A 21,908-nucleotide genomic window follows, 5' to 3' on the forward strand; every position below is an offset into this window, starting at 1 on the left:
TGACTCTGAATCCCCCTGGTGTGAGAGAAAATTTTTATTTCAGCAAGTTTTAACTATGAATGATTAGAGGGCTCTCTTGCAAGCTTATTGGCCTTGCTGTACTGAAAGCCTTAAATAACAACAGATAAAAGACACTGGCAAAAAAACCCCCCAACTCAACTAATTCCATTTAGATATCACCTAAATGGATTATATTCATTAGGTCCTGCTTAATCCTACCCCCATATTAATGGGGTTAATAGTCAATAGACTATAGTTAATAGACTATTAACTATTAATGAGTTAGTAGTCATTAACAGTTTTTGAAGGACAGACAGGGAAGCAAATGAGGGGTATTTTGTGCTTCATCCTGAACAGGCACCCTGAGGAACAGACTGGAAAAAACTCCTGCCACGGGACCTGAGACTATGTTACATATTAGACAGAGAAGGTATATTTCAAGTGTCACAGGAGGGTGGAGATATGTCAGATTTATGCATGGGCATTCAGAGAAAGTTCGAACAGAAAGGGCCTTGGAAGTCACCAAGTGAAATTCCTTATTTGACAGGATGAAAACAATCCATCGCAAGGCCATTTGGTAGATGCCCAGCTTAGAACCCAAGTGTCCTGAAAACCCACCTAGCATTTTTTTCTATTATGTCATGTTTCTGAGTTAAATTTTCAAACAAATGACTTTCCCAGTGAAAAATGATTTCTGGAGGGTGATGACTTTTATGAAAAATTTCACTTGTGGAAGATTCCAACATCAGACTGCAAATCTCTGTCTAAGGCCATAGGATCAAAAATTTTGTGGTAAAAACAGATCACTCTGTTCTTTATAGTGTGGATCATTCAAGCCCCTTGCTTACCCCCAGAAACCCAGTGGTATGTAACCTTCTGACCATTCGTTTTTACCCTCTATTTCATTACTGAAACAGAAGCCACACTCTAGAAAGGAGTTTGGCGATGAGAGAGAAAACTGAAATTTTGATTGTAATTAAGACTTGAAGATTTTCTGTATATTACAACCCATATCCCACCTTACCAAAGAAAAAGTGAATTTCAATTAGGACATAAAGTAATTCTCTCTGAAAATGTGGGATGGAAAGATCAGCCCTGGGTCTTAGGAGTATATTTATCTCTCAGAAAAATCTCATCCCCAGGATGCATCAGACAAAGATGAAATACATTGCGGGTATATTACATTTTATTCTAGCATTGATGGAAGGGGTGGGGGAAGGAAAGAAAAATGAAGCAAGGTGAAAAATAGGGCGATTGAGAGACAGAAAAGACAGAGAAACTTGTTAATTACAGGACTTTCTGAGCAAGATATTTTTCTTCCCTTTCACAAGTTAGAAGCTATTGAATAATTCATACCAGCATGGAAAGGCTGCCTTTTCCCTGGGTGATGTATAACTGAGCAGGAGAGAGCTTCGAGTGGGTTCACCGCATCAGCCACCACTCTAGCTTCTGAGCACGGGGGTGCTCTCCTCTTGAGCTCAGTCAGCTTCTGCTTTTGCAGCCAAGCACCCTTACTGCTGCTGCTCCTGCCTGCCTACCTGCCCACCCGCCCCGGCTTGCAGCCTGCCACTTTACTTTCTCCAGCCTTGCTGCCAGCTGAGGAGTCTCCCTGCAGCTGCTGGCGTCTGCCTAGGGCCATGTGTGGATGCTGCACTGGGAAGGAGGCACTTGCTCCTGGTGCTGATCCCAGCTGAGTTTCTCCTGTTGATTGCAGGACCACAGATGCTGCTGCTGAGGAGGTATTCCTTGGCCTCCCTCCCTCTGCTACCCGTCAGCTAAGGACCAGCCAGAAAGTAAGATACCCCCAACCCCTTTTCCTCTGGCATTTCCCCCAGGTGGCATATCTCTGCTTTCTCATGGAAACTAGGGGCTCCATCTGCCATTCCCACGTGTGTATCTGTGTGTGTATTTAGCGGGCGATGGGGCGATTGAGGGACAGGGATTGTATTGTTCTGTCCCAAGGCTTCCCTGGTGCCTGCTGAGTGCAAAGAGGCCTTTCTCTGGCACTGGAGACATTTTCGAGGCAGGCACTTGTCATTTGCCACCCCCGTTCTCCTCGAGCTCCCTCTACCCCCTTTCCCAGCCCATTATTCTGCCACAGCCTTTTGTGTCGGTGGCAGAGGTCTGAAGGAAGGTCTCTGCCCTCCCTGCAGGAGGGCATCAGGATGGGCCACGCTGCGAGAAACGGACGCTAGCCAGCGAGGTGTGAAGGGTTGGCCAGAATGACCAACTCTTCCACGTCCACCTCCTCCACCACCGGGGGATCCCTGCTGCTGCTCTGCGAGGAAGAGGAGTCGTGGGCGGGCCGACGCATCCCCGTGTCCCTCCTGTACTCGGGCCTGGCCATCGGGGGCACGCTGGCCAACGGCATGGTCATCTATCTCGTGTCGTCCTTCCGAAAGCTTCAGACGACCAGCAACGCCTTCATCGTGAACGGCTGCGCCGCCGACCTCAGCGTCTGCGCCCTCTGGATGCCGCAGGAGGCGGTGCTCGGGCTCCTGCCGGCGGGCTCCGCGGAGCCCCCCGGGGATTGGGACGGCGCCGGAGGCAGCTACCGCCTGCTGCGGGGCGGGCTGCTGGGCCTCGGGCTCACCGTGTCCCTCTTGTCCCACTGCCTGGTGGCCCTGAACCGCTACCTGCTCATCACGCGGGCGCCCGCCACCTACCAGGCGCTGTACCAGCGGCGCCACACGGCGGGCATGCTGGCGTTGTCCTGGGCGCTAGCCCTGGGCCTCGTGCTGCTGCTCCCGCCCTGGGCGCCGCGTCCGGGCGCCGCGCCCCCGCGCGTCCACTACCCGGCCCTGCTGGCCGCCGGGGCGCTGCTGGCGCAGACGGCGCTGCTGCTGCACTGCTACCTGGGCATCGTGCGCCGCGTGCGCGTCAGCGTCAAGCGGGTCAGCGTCCTCAACTTCCACCTGCTGCACCAGCTGCCCGGCTGCGCCGCCGCCGCCGCCGCCTTCCCGGGCGCCCCGCACGCGCCGGGCCCGGGTGGTGCTCAGCTCCCGGCGCAGGCTCAGCCCCTGCCCGCGGCGTTGCACCCGCGGCGGGCGCAGCGGCGTCTCAGCGGCCTGTCGGTGCTGCTGCTCTGCTGCGTCTTCCTGCTGGCCACGCAGCCGCTGGTGTGGGTGAGCCTGGCCAGCGGCTTCTCGCTGCCCGTGCCCTGGGGCGTGCAGGCGGCCAGCTGGCTCCTGTGCTGTGCCCTGTCCGCGCTCAACCCGCTGCTCTACACGTGGAGGAACGAAGAGTTCCGCCGCTCGGTGCGCTCAGTCCTGCCCGGCGTCGGCGACGCGGCGGCCGCTGCTGCCGCCGCCACGGCCGTGCCCGCGGTGTCCCAAGCTCAGCTGGGCACTCGCGCCGCCGGCCAGCACTGGTGACCCGGGCAGGGCGCTCGGGAAGCGGAGATGCCCGCCTTCCAATGGCCTTGGTCACCGCCGCCTCCTGCCCTTGGAAAGTATCCCCAGCCTGAACGAAGACTCCGGCGGGCGAAGCTCAATAATAAACCGGTGCGAAGATTTCGCCTTCGACCCCAGTGGAATACCTGAACCGAGGTTTCAGTGTACATGTGGGCCGCGAAGTCATTTTCGACGGCCACCTGATTTTTACCCTTTGTTTCCGTGTTTTAGGGGAAATCCTGAAGTCAGAACACCGGAAACTTCAGGAACTTGCGCAATGACTTTCCGAAAGAACCGGTCAATTTATTTTCACAGTTTTGGAAAAACAGCTTTGTTACCTTGATTACCATTCCCACCTTCATCGTCTTAAGATGTATATAAAGCGCCTCGAGTGTGCATAAGCCAAAGGGAATAATATTGAAGAAGGAAATAATGTTTATAAAGCATTTTAGAAAGTAACCTATCTTTAATGATGCTTCTGTAACAATTTAGCCTTTCTGTATTGACCTGAAGAATGAAGTCACAGATATACACCAGTAAGTTGCCATTAAGACCCCAGGCCCTTTGCTCTTAAAAGGGTTTTTATAAAGTAACATCATTCCCGGATGAGACAGAATCTTAGCCAGTGAGGAGGGAAACCCTCAGATTTATTATTTTACATTCCCCTTTGCATTTCTAAGACTGAAAATTGACATTAAGTGTTAAAGTGACAGGTTTCCATTGTGTTGATTGACGGTCTGAGCTAGCTATGGAATGTTGAAAAAAAAAATAAGGGCGCTGTCTATTTCAGGTACCGGTGTCCGGTTTTCTGTGGCATGCATGTTTGTTGTTACCCTCATTTTCTCATCAGCTTACCTGCCTTGTGAGTGTGATTGCGGCTGTGAACTTTCTGTACTATAATGGTTGCTAAGGAGAATAAGTCCTTCTGTTTTCTCTTTAACATTTAAAATATCTCAATGCACATGATTTAATTAAACACGACTAACACCATGATTGCATAGCTAATATTAACCTCTATTGCATGCTCCTAGATGCTAGAACTTACTGAGCATGTGGTATACTAAAGCAATACCCATTGGACAAGGACATTGTACTTCTTCCAGACACCAGAAGAAGCAGCCATCAGTTATATGAAAAGAGACATAGAGACACCTCTGGCTACCAAGAATTCTTGTCTTGACCCAATTTATGAGAAAACTCTCAGGTGGGACTTTATCTTGCAAATGAACCACTCTGCAAAGCCACCTGTGCTTTTTAAGGGTTTAGACAAGCCACACACTAGAAAGGAACAATTTTTTAAATGTAGTTCATATGTATTACCATGACACTTAACATTGATATCGTATATGTTAAAGAAGGTATAATGAACTCAGTTATAAAAAGGAACAGTTCAAGTGGGAATCTGTTCTAAAATGTATAATTTGAGGCTTGCCATTTTCATCTCTTTTAGTAAATTTATTTAGGGATGTTCAATATTTGAAATGCAAAGCTGTGTAAAATCACTATAAAATTAAAATGAGAGAAAAGTAGTAAAATAATCAGTTACCAGCAATTCTGACTGCTGCTCACTACATCCAATCTGGGGCTGAACTGTGTAATTCAGGAACCAAACTGTTGGCCTCCTGGACGTTTGTAAGCCAGGAGAGTGGGAACACTTGTACATTTGAATAATTATGGGAGTGGCAGAAAACTTTGACATGTTTGCAGAAAAACAAAACAGATGTGTTCATCACCAGTAGTCAGCAGTCATTTTATTAATCTAATCCCTTTGTGCATGCGCCATTTCTCTCTTACTAAGGTTTCATCTGCTCCCATTTTTCTTGATTTAAATACTCAATTAAAGTTCAGACAACTATTCCTCTGCCTGTTTTTTTCATCTGTCTCTGGTCTTCTTGAAGATCTCTTTGAGAACACTGTAAGAGATGACACTGTATCCCAAAGCACTGGTAATAAAAGCGACTTCTTTGTTCTGGCTTTATTTGATTCTACATTTAGTTTCTAAATTTATTTCTATCTTTTATAACTAAATAGGATACATATGCCAGCATTGAAAAGAAATAGCTATTATTTCCTTTCTGTAAGTGTAACTGATTTGGGGGAAAGGCTGCAACAACAGAGAACTGAATTTTACTTTTTTGTGGGGTGAGGGCTGGGGGACACTTGTCTAAGTTCCTTATCAAAAGGTTTTCATTTAATTAGGCCTTTATCCTTGTTTCTCGCGGTAGATGCTACAAACCTGCTATTCCTGCAAACAGTTGCCAAGCACATAAACTTAGCTTTTCAAGTATCCAATATCTTGCAGTGTTTCTGACTAACACAGAACCACCTTTGCTGGCTCAGTGCCACGTGGGAGACCTACTTCAGGTTGTATTTACTGGTAATTAACTCCACAGGACTGATTCACTCTTAATTTAGAAGTAGAAGTGATGTGTCTAAAAATGCCTTACTCCCAGCAAGAGCTGGGAGTTGGAGTTACTGCTTTTACAAATTAAGTTAATGAAGATTGTGTTCCTGTTTAAATGAAACTACATATTATCCACTCGGAATGAAAAGTCCTAATTGCTGTTGTGGGCTGTCCTGCTTCACTTTTTCTACTTTTTTCTTTAGGTATATGCCTATTAAGACATATAGCACACTTCCCACCCACCCATCCTTGCACTTTAATGGCTAAGTTCTGCTTTCCTGCTTCCAAAATGAAATATGTGCTTAAACAATAATTCTGTTTGGTACAGAGGCATCCACGGGTGTTTTTCTTTGTATTATTACTATTTTTTAATACTATAGGGCTTTAACTCTCTGATAGAGAAAACCCTTGAAAAGATCTGCTCACCAAAGAAACACGGGTCTGCTCTGGCCTCCTGGTTCAATGCAGATCTGTTCTTCTAATGACAGCTGAATTGGCCAGCTTCATTGTTTCCCGTGTGGCCTTTATTCCATTCTCCCAGGGACTCAGACACTGCTCATCTGGCTCAATGGCAGTCCAGGCAGCTGACCTGACAAAAGGCATCAGTGGAATAAACTTAAATTCAAGAATGCTGAGAAAAATTGTAGATGTCCCTCACTTTCAAAAGCCTGATCTTAATGTTTCTGGGGTGTTGGGGTAAGAATGGATCTCTGGGTAGGAGCTCTTGGGTTGCAGAAACAAGACTGGGGGGACCCTTTCTTTCTGCCTCTCCTCTCCTAATCAGTATGCTGAGTGAGGGGACCCCCTGTGTGGACTCAGCCCAGGTCCTATCTCGGCACACCTCCGCCTCTCAACCAGCCATCTTGCTCAACTCCAGGATCTATGACACACATCCAGGGGGTAGAGCAGAAGTGACCTCAAGCCATTTAGAAAGGGAATTCTGGGGGTCTGGGTACCAGGGCAAGGCACAGGCTGTGCCTGGGGGAGGGCACATTTCCTTGGCTCCCCTTTCTATGTGGTAAAGGAATTAGCCAGAGGAGGGTGGGAGCAGGTTCTTTAAAGCACGGGACCCAGATTGGGACCCTCAGTATCTCTAACCTAAGGGCAATGCTGCTTTCATATACGTCCTCCTCAGGTATCCTTTCCTAGCTCCTCCCACCTTAAACAGGTGCAGTACACACAGTTTCTCCAGGTACTTAATCACATCAAGCCTATTGCTGTCAGTAAGGAGGACGATGGGCAGGGAGTGGGAAGGATACCAATGAAACCAGGGAGGTCAGATGTTGATGGCTATTGAAAGGGCGTGATGGGTAACTGGGATGTTTTGCACAGTTCTCTTTACCGTGTGTATCTTTGAAAGTTTTCATAATGAAAAGTTTAAGGAAAAGTGAAGCCAAGGAAGAAGGAAGGAAGAAAGAGAAAAAGTAAAGAAAGAACAACAATTAAGGTACCTAAGGTTATGTGATAACTTAAAAGGAGGAGCTGGGATTCAAAGTTTTGTCTGAATCCAGAGTGTGAGAGAGCATGAGCGCATGCCAGCACATAACCACTGTGCTGTCGATATGATCAGAGTTTTGAATCGAGTGTGGAGCCCCCTCCATGACATGCTGTTGTTCAGTCGCCCAGTTGCATCCGACTCTTTTCGACCCCATGGACTGCAGCACGTCAGGCTTCTCTGTCCCTCACTGTCTCCTGAAGTTTACCCAAGTTCATGTACATTGCATCGGTGATTCCAGGATGCGACCATTCTCTAATTCCCACCCCCCCCCACTTGTACCTGTCACTATAGCCTACTTATTCTCTACACTGCCTTCTAAACATGGCCCATGGTTTGTGTCCACAACTTGTTCATTCAAGGACCTTGCTAGTGTCCCCTCGTGTCTCATCACTTACCCAACCCTCATCCTTCCTTCCTGGAAGGTTCCCTTTGTTTCTCCCTCTCATCAGAGCTCCTCTAGTCATAACCTCTGCCCCTACAGACCTCCCATACCTCTCTGATCTTACCACATAGTCCCTTGTATTACCTCTGCCTTTATGTCTGTGATATCTCCAAAACTAGATAGGAAAGTTTACTTTTGGTTTATTTTTTATTTTTTCATTTTTTAGAGCAAATACTGTCATCTTTTGCTGTTGTTGTTATTGTTCAGTCACTCAGTTGTGCCCAACTCTTTGTGACCTCCCTGTCCAGGCCTCCCTGTCCTTCCCCACCTCCTGGAGCTTGCCCAAACTCATGTCCATTGAGTCAGTGATGCCATCTAACCATCTTATCCTCTGTTGTCCCCTTTTTTTCCTGCCTTCAATCTTTCCCAACATCAAGGTCTTTTCTAATGAGTCAGTTCTTCCCATCAGGTGGCTCTAAAGTATTAGAGCTTCAGCTTCAGCATCAGTCATTCCAGTGAATATTCAGGACTGATTTCCTTTAGAATGGACTGGTTAGATCTCCTAGCAGTCCAAGGGACTCTCAAGAGCCTTCTCCAACACCACAGTTCAAAGCATCATTTCTTTAACACTCAGCCTTCTTTATGGTCCAACTCTCACATACATACATGCCTACTGGAAAAACCACAACCTAGACCATATGGACCTTTGTTGGCAAAGTAATGTCTCTGCTTTTTAATACAGTGTCTAGGTTGGTCATAGCTTTTCTTCCAAGGAGCAAGTGTCTTTTGATTTCATGGCTGCAGTCACCATCTGTAGTAATTGTGGAGCCCAATAAAATAAAGTCTGACACTGTTTCCACTGTTTCCTCATCTATTTCCCATGAAGTGATGGGACCAGATGCCATAATCTTCATTTTTTGAATGTTGAGTTTTAGCCAACTTTTTCACTCTCCTCTTTCACCTTCATCAAGAGGCTCTTTAGTTCCTCTCCACTTTCTGCCATAAGGGTGATGTCATTTGTATTTCTGAGGTTATTGATATTTCTCCTGGCAATCTTGATTCCAGGTTGTATTTCATCCAGCCTGGCATTTCACATGATGTACTCTGTATATAAGATAAGTTAAGTAAGCAGGGTGACAATATGCGGCCTTGACCTACTCCTTTTCCAATTTGGAACCGGTCTGTTGTTCCATATCCGGTTCTAGCTGTTGCTTCTTGACTTGCATACAGGTTTCTCAGGAGGCAGGTAAGGTGGTCTGGTATTTCCATCTCTTTAATAATTTTATACATTTTTATCTTTTAGTAACCAGTTACCTGAAATATACTAAATAATTCATGTATGTTTATAATTGATAGGAATTTTGAGAGAGAAAAAGATTTGATCCTTTCCTTGCCTGTATATTTTTCTCTTAAGAAAACAGACTGAGAATAAATCCTATTTCCCAACTCATATCTTGCCAAAGGATATCCGAGAGTAATAATGTATGGGATTATGAGCCATGTGTATAAATCACACACTATTGTTTGGGGCCCAACATTCAAAAAACTATAATTGTGGCAGCTGAGAGTCGAAGAATTGATGCTTTTGAACTGTGGTGTTGGAGAAGACTGTTGAGAGTCCCTTGGACTGCAAGGAGATCCAACTAGTCCATCCTAAAGGAAATCAGTCTGGAATATTCATTGGAAGAACTGATGCTGAGGCTGAAATTCCAATACTTTGGCCACCTGATGCAAAGAACTGACTCATTGGAAAAGACCCTGATGCTGGGAAAGATTGAAGGCGGGAGGAGAAGGGGATGACAGAGGATGAGATGGTTGGATGGTATCACCGACTCGATGGACAGGAGTTTGAGCAAGCTCTGGGAGTTGGTGATGGACAGGGAAGCCTGGCATGCTGCAGTCCATGGGATAGCAAAAACACAGACATGATTGAGTGACTGAACTGACTAACTAATCATTTGGGGGAAAATTTACATTCCTGTTATCCAAGCTCTGTTCACACTGACAAAAACAACAATAAGGAGTTTCAGTTCTAATTACTACTTTAAATTCAAGGTCAAATTACTGAACAAATATTCAATAATTAGATATGTACTTCTTTCTCAGGGCCTTGCATAGTAAAGTTTTATATATTTGATTTCTAAAAGCTTTAAACATCCAAGGAGCGGCAGCTGTGCAGGCGCAGGAGAGCCAAGAGGAGCTACTCCAAGTTCAAGGTCAAGAGGGGTGGCTGTGAGGAGATACCCCTCGTCCAAGGTAAGGAGCAGCGGCTGCACTTTGCTGGAACAGCCATGAAGAGATACCCCAAGTCCAAGGTAAGAGAAACCCAAGTAAGACGGTAGGTGTTGTAAGAGGGCATCAGAGGGCAGACACACTGAAACCATAATCACAGAAAACTAGTCAATCTAATCACATGGACCACAGTCTTGTCTAAATCAATGAAACTAAGCTATGCCGTGTGGGGCCACCCAAGATGGGAGGGTCATGGTGGAGAGGTCTGACAGAATGTGGCCCACTGGAGAAGGGAATGGCAAACCACTTCGGTATTCTTGCCTTGAGAACCCCATGAACAGTATGAAAAGGCAAAATGATAGGACATTGAAAGAGGAACTCCCCAGGTCGGCAGGTGGCCAATATGCTACTGGAGATCAGTGGAGAAATAACTCCAGAAAGAATGAAGGGATGGAACCAAAGCAAAAACATCACCCAGTTGTGGATGTGACTGGTGATAGAAGCAAGATCTGATGCTGTAAAGAGCAATATTGCATAGGAACCTGGAATGTCAGGTCCATGAATCAAGGTAAATTGGAAGTGGTCAAACAGGAGATGGCAAGAGTGAATGTCGACATTCTAGGAATCAGCGAGCTAAAATGGACTGCAATGGGTGAATTTAACTCAGATGACCATTATATTTCCTACTGTGGGCAGGAATCCCTTAGAAGAAATGGAGTAGCCATCATGGTCAACAAACGAGTCCAAATTACAGTACTTGGATGCAATCTCAAAAACGACAGAATGATCTCTGTTCATTTCCAAGGCAAACCATTCAATATCATGGTAATCCAAGCCTATGCCCCAACCAGTAACGCTGAAGAAGCTGAAGTCTAATGGTTCTACGAAGACCTACAAGACCTTTTAGAACTAACACCCCAAAAGGATGTTCCTTTTATTATAGGGGACTGGAATGCAAAAGTAGGAAGTCAAGAAACACCTGCAGTAACAGGCAAATTTGGCCTTGGAGTACAGAATGAAGCAGGGCAAAGGCTAATAGAGATTTGCCAAGAGAACGCATTGGTCATAGCAAACACCCTCTTCCAACAACACAAGAGAAGCTACACATGGAAATCACCAGATGGTCAACACCAAAATCAGATTGATTATATTCTTTGCAGCCAAAGATGGAGAAGCTCTATACAGTCGGCAAAAACAAGACCAGGAGCTGACTGTGGCTCAGATCATGAACTCCTTATTGCCAAATTCAGACTTAAATTGAAGAAAGTAGGGAAAACCACTAGACCATTCAGGTATGACCTAAATCAAATCCCTTATGATTATACAGTGGAAGTGAGAAATAGATTTAAGGGCCTAGATCTGATAGACAGACTGCCTGATGAACTATGGACTGAGGTTCATGACATTGTACAGGAGACAGGGATTAAGACCATCCCCATGGAAAAGAAATGCAAAAAAGCAAAATGGCTGTCTGAGGAAGCCTTACAAAGAGCTGTGAAAAGAAGAGAAGTGAAAAGCAAAGGAGAAAAGGAAAAATATAAGCATCTGAATGCAGAGTTCCAAAGACTAGCAAGAAGAGATAAGAAAGCCTTCCTCAGCGATCAGTGCAAAGAAATATTGAAAACAACAGAACGAGAAAGACTAGAGATCTCTTCAAGAAAATTAGAGATACCAAGGGAACATTTCATGCAAAGATGGGCTCAATAAAGGACAAAAATGGTATGGACCTAACAGAAGCATAAGATATTAAGAAAAGGTGGCAAGAATATACAGAAGAACTGTACAAAAAATAGCTTCATGACCCAGATAATCACGATGGTGTGATCACTCATCCAGAGCCAGACAACCTGGAATGTGAAGTCAAGTGGGCCTTAGAAAGCATCACTACGAACAAAGCTAGTGGAGGTAATGGAATTCCAGTTGAGCTATTTCAAATCCTGAAAGATGATGCTGTGAAAGTGCTGCGCTCAATATGCCAGCACATTTGGAAAACTCGGCAGTGGCCGCAGGACTGGAAAAGGTCAGTTTTCATTCCAATCCCAAAGAAAGGCAATGCCAAAGAATGCTGAAACTACCGCACAATTGCACTCATCTCATACGCTAGTAAAGTAATGCTCAAAATTCACCAAGCCAGGCTTCAGCAGTATGTGAACTGTGAACTTCCTGATGTTCAATCTGGTTTTAGAAAAGGCAGAGGAACCAGAGATCAAATTGCCAACATCTGCTAGATCATGGAAAAAGCAAGGGAGTTCCAGAAAAACATCTATTTCTACTTTATTGGCTATGCCAAAGCCTTTGACTGTGTGGATCACAATAAACTGTTGAAAATTCTGAAAGAGATGGGAATACCAGACCACCTGACCTGTCTCTTGAGAAACCTATTTGCAGGTCAGGAAGCAACAGTTAGAACTGAACATGGAACAACAGACTGGTTCCAAATAGGAAAAGGAGTACATCAAGGCTGTATATTGTCATCCTGCTTATTAACTTCTATGCAGAGTACATCATGAGAAATGCTGGGCTGGAAGAAGCACAAGCTGGAATCAAGATTGCTGGGAAAAATATCAATAACCTCAGATATGCAGATGACACCACCCTTATGGCAGAAAATGAAGAGGAACTAAAAAGCCTCTTGATGAAAGTGAAAGAGGAGAGTGAAAAAGTTGGCTTAAAGCTCAACATTCAGAATTCGAAGATCATGGCATCTGGTCCCATCACTTCATGGGAAATAGATGGGGAAATAGTGGAAACAGTGTCAGACTTTATTTTTTGGGGCTCCAAAATCACTGCAGATGGTGATTTCAGCCATGAAATTAAAAGACACTTACTTCTCGAAGGAAAGTTATGACCAACCTAGATAGCATATTAAAAAGCAGAGATATTACTTTGCCAACAACGGTCTGCCTAGTCAAGGCTGTGGTTTTCCCAGTGGTCATGTAAGGATGTGAAGAAAGCTGAGTGCTGTAGAATTGATGCTTTTGAACTGTGGTGTTGGAGAAGACTCTTAAGAGTCCCTTGGACTGCAAGGAGATCCAACCAGTCCATCCTAAAGGAGATCAGTCCTGGGTGTTCATTGGAAGGACTGATGCTGAGGCTGAAACTCCAATACTTTGGCTACCTGATGTGAAGAGTGGACTCATTGGAAAAGACCCTGATGCTGGGAGAAATTGGGGGCAGCAGGAGAAGGGGACGACAGAGGATGAGATGGCTGGATGGCTTCACTGACTCGATGGACTTGAGTTTGAGTGAACTCTGGGAGTTGGTGATAGACAGGGAGGCCTGGCGATTCATGGAGTCACAAAGAGTCAGACATGACTGAGCGACTGAACTGAACTGATCTGAACTGAATCAATGGCCATGCAATATTCCTAAAATCCTGGGAGAAACAGCTGTGGTAATGTCTTTACTTCTGTCAGTTCACTGGAGATCAGCCTGCCTAGACCACTGCTATTTTTATTAGACAGAAAGAGCTTCAGTTTTTAATCTTTCCTGTTGTAAATCAGGCCCATTTCCCATTTTGTTTGTTTTCAGGTAGTAGATAAGTATGTAGGATCCTTTGTATTGTTATGCTGCAGTGGATACTCTGCTTTTAGCCAAATGAAACTTCCATGAAATGTTGTCATGGTTAAATTCTATTATTGTACTACAAGAAATTTTTTCCCACTAAAGTTTTATTTCCTGAAAATACAATGTATTTTTTGATGTGAAGATTAATGTCTATTTTCATAGGAAATTTGTAAAATATGGAAACATAGAAGAAATTATATCATTCATTACCACTCAGCATTTTACTATACTCATCTACTTAAAAAAATCACTTTTCCTATGTATATTTATTTTTTTTCTATGTATATTTAATTGTACATAAACCAGAAAGTATACATTGACATATGTTTATAGGTATGTGTATCCATATACTCACTTTTATTTAAAAAGTGTAAGTAGAAGATAGATATTATAATGAGGGGTCTAGGGCTTATAACAGTTAGCATATGTCCAGCTATAAGCAGTAGACTACCTAACTGCAACTCTTAAACAATGATGGCATTTCATCATCACACAATTCAGAAGTCTTCTGGCAGTTTCCCGAATTTGTTCAGTAGCATCTTTTCTTTTTTATAAATTTCCAAAAACCACTAGGGTATAAGGCCTTTAAACCAGCAATTGTTCTATGTATTTTAAAATTAGAATTCATTGGAAACATTTAAAAATAAGGAATACACACAGAAATACAAAATTCTGGCTTCCCTAGAGAAGTGGACTATCTGAGCACACTGGTCTCAACATTCTTGCAGAGTGAAAATAAGCTGCAGCTGTGGCCATTTGGAGGACCACACACAGTCCCATACAACACTGACCTCCTGGCCTGCTTCACTCATTTCTATTTCTTCCTTGCCTGGGCCCTGCAGAATTTGGCTATTTGTTGCCACACTCCTACATGTGCAGGCTACCTTCCCATGAGAACTGCTTTCCATGGGGACACTTGGGCTCCAATAACTGAATACCTCCAGAAGAGATTCCTTGCAGAGTACTGTGCCTAAGTGAGAGAAACCTGGGCAGCCTGGGGGCAGCTGTCTAACAGGTTTGTTCAGTAGCATCGTGATGTCAACAAGTGCCCAGGTTCTTTGCATCCTTCTGCGCCAGCAGCCTCAGTGCTGTGATATGATGGTTCCAAGATGGCTGCTGCAGTCACATGACAGAACCCAAAGCAGAGGAGAGGGTTAAGGCTTCTCTTTGCCTATCTCTCTTTTTCATGAGCGAGGAAACGCTGAGAAGCTCCCCCAAAGATGTCTCTGATCTCGTAGGTCACATGGCTACCCGTAAAGGAAGTTGAGTTGTGAACATTTGGCATTAAAAAAAATTTATCATGAGAAATCTATCCAGTGCTTGTCAATGTAGGGGATTTATGGTTTGCCATTTGTACTGCTTGTTACCTACTCAGTGGATTTGATCTCTTATTTGGAACTTACAGATGGACTGCTGGCTAAAATGAGTGAATCCTTGTGCAATTAGAAATCATGTATTGTTAAGTCTGTTGCACTGATATAGGATCTTCTCTGGCTTCTATTACTTAGCTTCTTGAGAGTGAACATATGGAACATTTGAAAATCTGCAATATACCAGATCTCCTTCTGTTTCTGACCCTCTCATAGTTGGTTTCTATAAGAAAGGGGTTGGTTTCTATGAAAGGGAACTCCTGCTGGTATGGAGCAGGCAGAGGTGAGAGCAGTCCTCAGACTTCCTCAAACATCAGGACTCAAGTGGTGGGACTATTTCCATATTATGGTCAGAACGTACTGGGGCCTGGAAGTGGCCAGGAAGTAGCACCCCCTCTTCACTCACTGAGTTTTGGACCACGTAATACATAAGAACATGTATGTAAATGGTGACCCACAGTATCACCTCTATATTGATGAAGTTTCATTTAGAAGATGTAACTAAATGTAAAGCCTGAGATGGGCTTACTAATGCCCTCCCTACCAGTCTGGTCCTTGGAATAAGCAAGTCAACTGGCTCTCGCTGGTCCAGGTGAGAAGGAGGAAGACAGCACATCTCTTGGGCTCAAGATCTTGCTAAACTAGCTCTACTCTGAGAACTTGGCAGGTGGCTATTGCCTATCCCCTTCACCTCCAAGGGATAGATTAACAGATGGGGCCATACTAGCAAAGGTGCCTTCTCTAGAGATCAGACGAACTAGGAGAAGGCATTTTCTTCTAAAATACACTGAAAGAGGGTGCAGTCAGGAGGAATAGGCAGGCTTCCAGTGTGTGTGTGTGTGTGTGTGTGTGTGTGTGTGTGTGTGTTGCTCAGTTGTGTCTGACTCTTTGAGACCCCCATGGGCAGGAGCCCACCAGGCTCCTCTGTCCATGGAATTCTCCAGGCAAGAATACTGGAGTGGGTAGCCATTTCCTTCTCCAGGGGATCTTCCTGATCCAGGGATTGAATCTGGATCTCCTCATTTCAGGTGGATTCTTTACCACCTGAGCCACCAGGGAAGCCCTGGCTTCCTGTAGATGAGCCATGGAGCTGTTCTTCTATCCCGATTTATCTGTTAAAGGAAATGCCTTGCAGTTTCTGGGAATAGGTAAACTGCCCATTGTATTGGGAGTGTAAGCCTAGTATCATTGAAACTAGACCCTAAATGCAAATTTGAACTATAAACAAATGTAGTATCCAGATCCAGGAAAGAATAAATTGTGCCATATTCTGAAGTACAATTGAAGGAGATCCTCGGTGTGGAGAAGAGAAGAATATGTAAAAAAATAAAATTGCTTTCAAATATCTGGAAGGCTGTCAAACAAAATAATTACGCCAGCTTCCATTTCTTGGTAACATACCTTGTGTCAAGTACTATGTCATGCACTTTACATATATTACCTTTTCTGATTTTCAAACAACCCTATAAGGCAGTTACGATGACTCCAATATTGGAGTTGCAAATGCTGATTCTTTAAGAGTTAGACTTGCCTAACTTTACTCAACTGACAAGAGAAAGAGCTGACGCTGAATTCAAGTCCAGCTAACTCCTGATCTTGGCGTTGCAAACACAACACCCAGCCGCAGAGAAGGGAGGAAATGGGTGAAGGGTGTGGTTCTAGGAGCAAAATTTGGCTCAGTGGGTGGGAGATAGATTTCAGCTTAATTTGAGAAAGAACTTCGTCTCAATATGCACTTAAAATAGAACAGGCTGTCTTAGGAAATTGCAACTTTCCTAATACTTGAGGAATTCAAGTACGGTGTGGAGGACTAGCTCTGGAAAGAATGTCTATTATGTGGGAAGTTTTATCAAATCAACTCTGAAATGCCTTTGAGATCGAATTTCTAAGATTATATAATATTTCTTCTTCTGCTTGGAGGTGACAAAATTTTTCTCGCTTTGAGCTTATAACATTTCAAATAATTAGTCCAAAGGACTCTGTTTGGCAAAAACCTTACCCATATCAGCCCACAGAGAAGCCAGCCTAGGTGGCCAAGGATGTTTCTCTCTGGGTGTGAATACGCCACGTTCTTGGTGACTTCGCATCATTTCTGCAGCTATTTTTGTTCATTTCCTTTCTGTTCCCAACCCATTCCCAAACATTTTTTTTTTAATGGAAAATGGGCTGAAAGAAATGCATTGTATTTAAAATTTCTCAGACTAAATATCAGGGCCTTACATACCACCTAACTCACTTAAAAACTTTCATAAACACAATACTTTGAAAGACCCTGAGAAGACTATTTGCATGAGAAATAAGCTATTATTGGCTACTGGGTAAAAGCTGCTGCTGCTGCTGCTGCTGCTGCTAAGTCGCTTCAGTCGTGTCCGACTCTGTGCGACCCCATAGACGGCAGCCCACCAGGCTCCCCTGTCCCTGGGATTCTCCAGGCAAGAACGCTGGAGTGGGTTGCCATTTCCTTCTCCAATGCATGAAAGTGAAAAGTGAAAGTGAAATCGCTCAGTCTTGTCTGACTCTTAGCGACCCCCTGGACTGCAGCCCACCAGGCTCCTCCATCCATGGGATTTTCCAGGCAGGAGTACTGGAGTGGGGTGCCATCGCCTTCTCCGGGGTAAAAGCTACCGTTGTTGAAAGTTCCTGGTTGAGTTTTTCGCATAGAAGTCCCCAGCAGATCTGAACCAAAGTCTGCTTGTATGTTTAGAATGGTGCTGCGCTGACAGTCTGACTCCTCTCAAGGTTCTGACACAATGCAAGATGGACTGAAACACTAACAGCTACCAATATAAAAACTGAGTAAAGAGCTATTTTGGATTTGTTGGAGACAAATAACAGACCAATAAACCTAAAAAATAAACCTAAAAGTTACAGACGCTGTGCTTTCCAATTCACTTGAACAAAAATGTGAAACTCCTCAATTTATAAGCACTGACATTTCCTGGTGTTGGAATATGGAAACAATGCCACATGCCTTCTTGATTTACTGGAAGTAAATATGGCTTTCTTTAATCTTTGTCATCGTCATTATTGTCATTACCATCATTATGAGTACCATAAAAATTTTAGTCACTAATAGCTCAATGCAGAGCACTGAGTTAAAAGCATTAACTTTTGCTATTTAACAAATTACCCTGGAATAGTGACTTTAAACAATAATCTTTAATTTGCTTATGAATCTGAGAATCAGATATTTGGATGGAATTATCTGAGTGGTTCTTCTGCAGGTTTCAGCTAAACCCAGTCTGCAGTCAGTGATGGTCCACGGTTTACACACCTGCCTGACATTTGATCAGCTCTCGGCTGGGCTGGCAGTTGGATAACTGCATTAGTCCTGGCTCATTCCTGTGATGGTGGTCTGCTTCTGCATTGGCTAATGTACATTGATCAAAGCAAGTTACAGGACAAACCCTGCCTCAAAGAAGAGAGGAATATGATCATCTTTTCATGGGGCTATCTTTGAAGTCACCTTGCAAGACTGTGGAAGGAAAGGAGTTCTGGCTATTTTTGCGATGGACTGAAGATATTAATATATCATCTTTGTGCACAAGGTTCTAACAATCTCATTATGGAGAAAGAACATGAATAGGAGCAAACAACAAGTTGCCCCATATAAATATATGCACCATTAAATAAAATAGAGTAGGGAGTGAAGTCAGGATGGCTTCACCAATGATGTGGGATTTGGAAGGGTATAGGAGAGGAAAGTGAAGGTCGCTCAGTTCTGCACGACTCTTTATAACCCCATGGACTAGTTCTCGAGGCCAGATTACTGGAGTGGGTAGCTTTTTCCCTTCTCCAGCAGATCTTCCCAGCCCAGGAATCAAACCAGGTCTCCTGAATTGCAGGTGGATTCTTTACCAACTGAGCTATTCTGCTTTATTGACTATGCCAAAGCCTTTGACTGTGTGGATCACAACAAACTGTCAAAAATTCTTAAAGAGATGGAAATACCAGACCACTTGACCTGCCTCCTGAGACAGCTGTATGCAGGTCAAGAAGCAACAGTTAGAACTGGACATGGAACAACAGACTTGTTCCAAATTGGGAAAGGAGTCCATCAAGGCTGTATACTGTCACCCTGCTTATTTAACTTATAGGTAGAGTGCATCATGTGAAACGCTGGGCTGGATGAAGCGTAAACTAGAATCAAGATTGTCAGGAGAAATATCAATAACCTCAGATATGCAGATGACACCACACTTATGACAGAAAGTGAAGAACTAAAGAGCCTCTTGATGAAAGTGAAAGCGGAGAGTGAAAAAGTTGGCTTAAAGCTCAACATTCAGAAAATGAAGATCATGGCATCTGGTCCCATCACTTCATGGCAAATAGGGAAACAATGGAAACAGTGACAGACTTTATTTTTTTGGGCTCTAAAATCACTGCAGATGGTGATTTCAGCCATGAAATTAAAAGACACGTACTCCTTGGCAGAAAAGTTATGACCAACCTAGATAGTATATTCAAAAGCAGAGACATTCCTTTGCCAACAAAGGCTCGTCTAGTCAAAGCTATGGTTTTTTCAGTAGTCATGTATGTTTGTGAGGGTTGGACTATAAAGAAAGCTGAGCACCAAAGAATTGATGATTTTGAACTGTGGTGTTGGAGAAGACCCTTGAGAGTCCCTTGGACTGCAAGGAGATCCAACCAGTCCATCCTAAAGGAAATCAGTCCTGAATATTCAGGACATGAGTCTGAGTAAGCTCCGGGAGTTGGTTTTGGACAGGGAAGCCTGGAGTGCTGCAGTTCATGGGGTCACAAAGAGTTGAACATGACTGAGTGACTGAACTGAACTGAGGAGAGGAAGTGAAGTGAAGTGGTTCAGTCGTGTCCGACTCTTTGTGACACCATGGACTGTAGCCTATCAGGCTCCTCTGCCCATGGGATTTTGCAGGCAAGAGTGCTGGAGTGGATTGCCATTTAAGGGCATTGTAAACAGAGAGAGGTAGGAGCAAAGACAGTGTATTAGGTTTTCACTGTTTTCATTACAAAATTCTGTGTCTTAAAGCAACACATATTTTTTATTTTCCAGTTCTGTAGACGTTCATACGATCTCACCAGACTAAAAGTAAAATGTTGGCAGGCTGTGTTCCCTTCTGGAGGTTGTAAAGGATAATCTATTTCCTGCTCACTTGGGTTGTGGCAGAATTCATCTCTGTGAGGGTGTAGAATGGAGGTCCACATTTTCTTGGAGCTTCCCTGGTGGCTCAGACAGTAAGGAATCTGCCTACAATGGTGGAGACCCAGGTTCAATCCCTGGGTTGGGAAGATCCCCTGGAGAAGGAAATGACAACCCACTCCAGTATTCTTGCCTGGGAAATCCCATGGAGGCAAAAGCCTGGTGGACTACAGTCCATGGGATCGGAAAGAATAGGACACGACTGAGTGACTAACACTTTGTAAAGTGAGGATGAGTCCCAGCTCCTAGAGGCTATTGGTTTGCCTGACTCAGGGTCTCCTCCCTTCAGCTTCAAAGCCATCAGTGGGGAGGGGGGTGAATCCACTCATGTCTTCTGTCTTTCAGGCTTCTTGCACTTTTTAAGAATTTATGAGATTAGATTGGATCAATTCAATCTAATCTAATCCAGATAATCCAGGATTATTTCATCTCAAGGTCATTAACTTTAACCTTAGCACAAAGTCCCTTTTGTCACAGTAGGTAACATCATCCTAGGTTCTGGGAATTAGGACATGGTGTATTGGAGGGAGGCATTATTTTCCCTACCACAGACATGGCAGCAGGGCTGTTTGACTGCAAAGAAAAAGTTAACATAAAGAAAAGAAGGACGTAAGATTAAGTAGGAAAGGAAGATGATATTGATCCAAACATATTTTATGATTGGAGTTTTTAGGCTTAAACCTAAACATAAAGCTCACTCCTGGTGATTCTGAAACTTTTATCCATACGTTTATTTATCAAGAAATGTATACCAAATTTTTATTTTTAGTGATTGTATTGGTGGCTCAGCAGTAAAGAATCTACCTGCCAATGCAGCAGACCCGAGTTTGATTTCTGCGTCAGGAAGATACCCTGGAGAAGGGAATGGCAACCCATGCCGTATTCTTGCCTGTGAAAATCCCATGTCCCGAGAAGCCTGGTGGGCTACAATCCATAGGGTCACAAAAGAGTTGGACACGACTTAGTGACTAAACAACAATCACAAAACAATACTTTTTAAAACGCAAAATAACACCACAAATATACTTAAAAAGCTTCACCTCCTTTCCCCACCTCAGCCTATCTGCTATTCAGGCCCACCGTTGTCTTCTACTCCTCCTCTCCCAATCACAAAACAGGATTCTCTCTCCGAGATCCCTCCTCTGTGTTGACAACATTTCTATAACATTTGTTGACCCAGGAAGCTGTCTGACCTTGAAGCACATCACCATCTTCAAGATAGTATGTAAAGCTACATTTGTTGGCAGAAGCCTGTAGCTCATTTTTATATGACTTGACCTTTTTACAAATATGATAAAAAAATCTATACTTATACAATGTCAGTTTCTTATTAACCAATTGGATAGAATTTCATGGAACACTATGTCTCTGCCTAGACTCACAGTCCAATTTTCATTTTGTTTTCTTTGGACTGAGTTTCCCACACCCCAGTTTGAGTCTGCAGTGTCATTACTAAAAGTACAGAGGACCATCTCTATTCTCAAGAATAGCAACAAGAAGCCCCCCAAAAGCTCTTTGAACCTCTAAATTGAGGTGGAGATGAAAGGAGAAGTGCTCTTTGTCTTAAAGACTATCTTCTTTCTTCATGAAAGAAGTCAGTCTTAATGCTGAAAAATGTAAGAACAAGACAACTCAGTTGCAGAGATGAACACCTAAAAGCATAAAAGAATGGTAATTTGCTGTAGCTAAAAATAGACTCCCACCCTGATGCATTTGCATCATGTGGGTTGCTGGCAGTGTGGCCAGCCTTCATCTGTAAAGAGAGAACGTCAGAGCCTGCAGTCAAAAATCAGACACAGTTGATTTTAATGTGCTTTGCTTCTAAGTGGGACACATTCCAATGATTCTTCTGACTCTCCTCACACTGATAATCAGAGGAATCAT

At 43.9% G+C, this 21,908-nt stretch overlaps 1 protein-coding gene across 1 annotated transcript; it reads left to right on the forward strand.

Annotated features, from left to right (window-relative positions):
* On the forward strand, nucleotides 1,227-5,249 carry GPR88 (G protein-coupled receptor 88). The gene is made up of 2 exons (XM_018045829.1): nucleotides 1,227-1,793; nucleotides 2,154-5,249. Exon 2 carries the CDS (start codon nucleotides 2,223-2,225, stop codon nucleotides 3,372-3,374), a length of 1,152 nt encoding a protein of 383 aa, XP_017901318.1. The 5' UTR covers nucleotides 1,227-1,793; nucleotides 2,154-2,222; the 3' UTR covers nucleotides 3,375-5,249.

This window comes from Capra hircus, chromosome 3 (assembly GCF_001704415.2).
Source record: "Capra hircus breed San Clemente chromosome 3, ASM170441v1, whole genome shotgun sequence".
NCBI lineage: Eukaryota > Metazoa > Chordata > Mammalia > Artiodactyla > Bovidae > Capra > Capra hircus.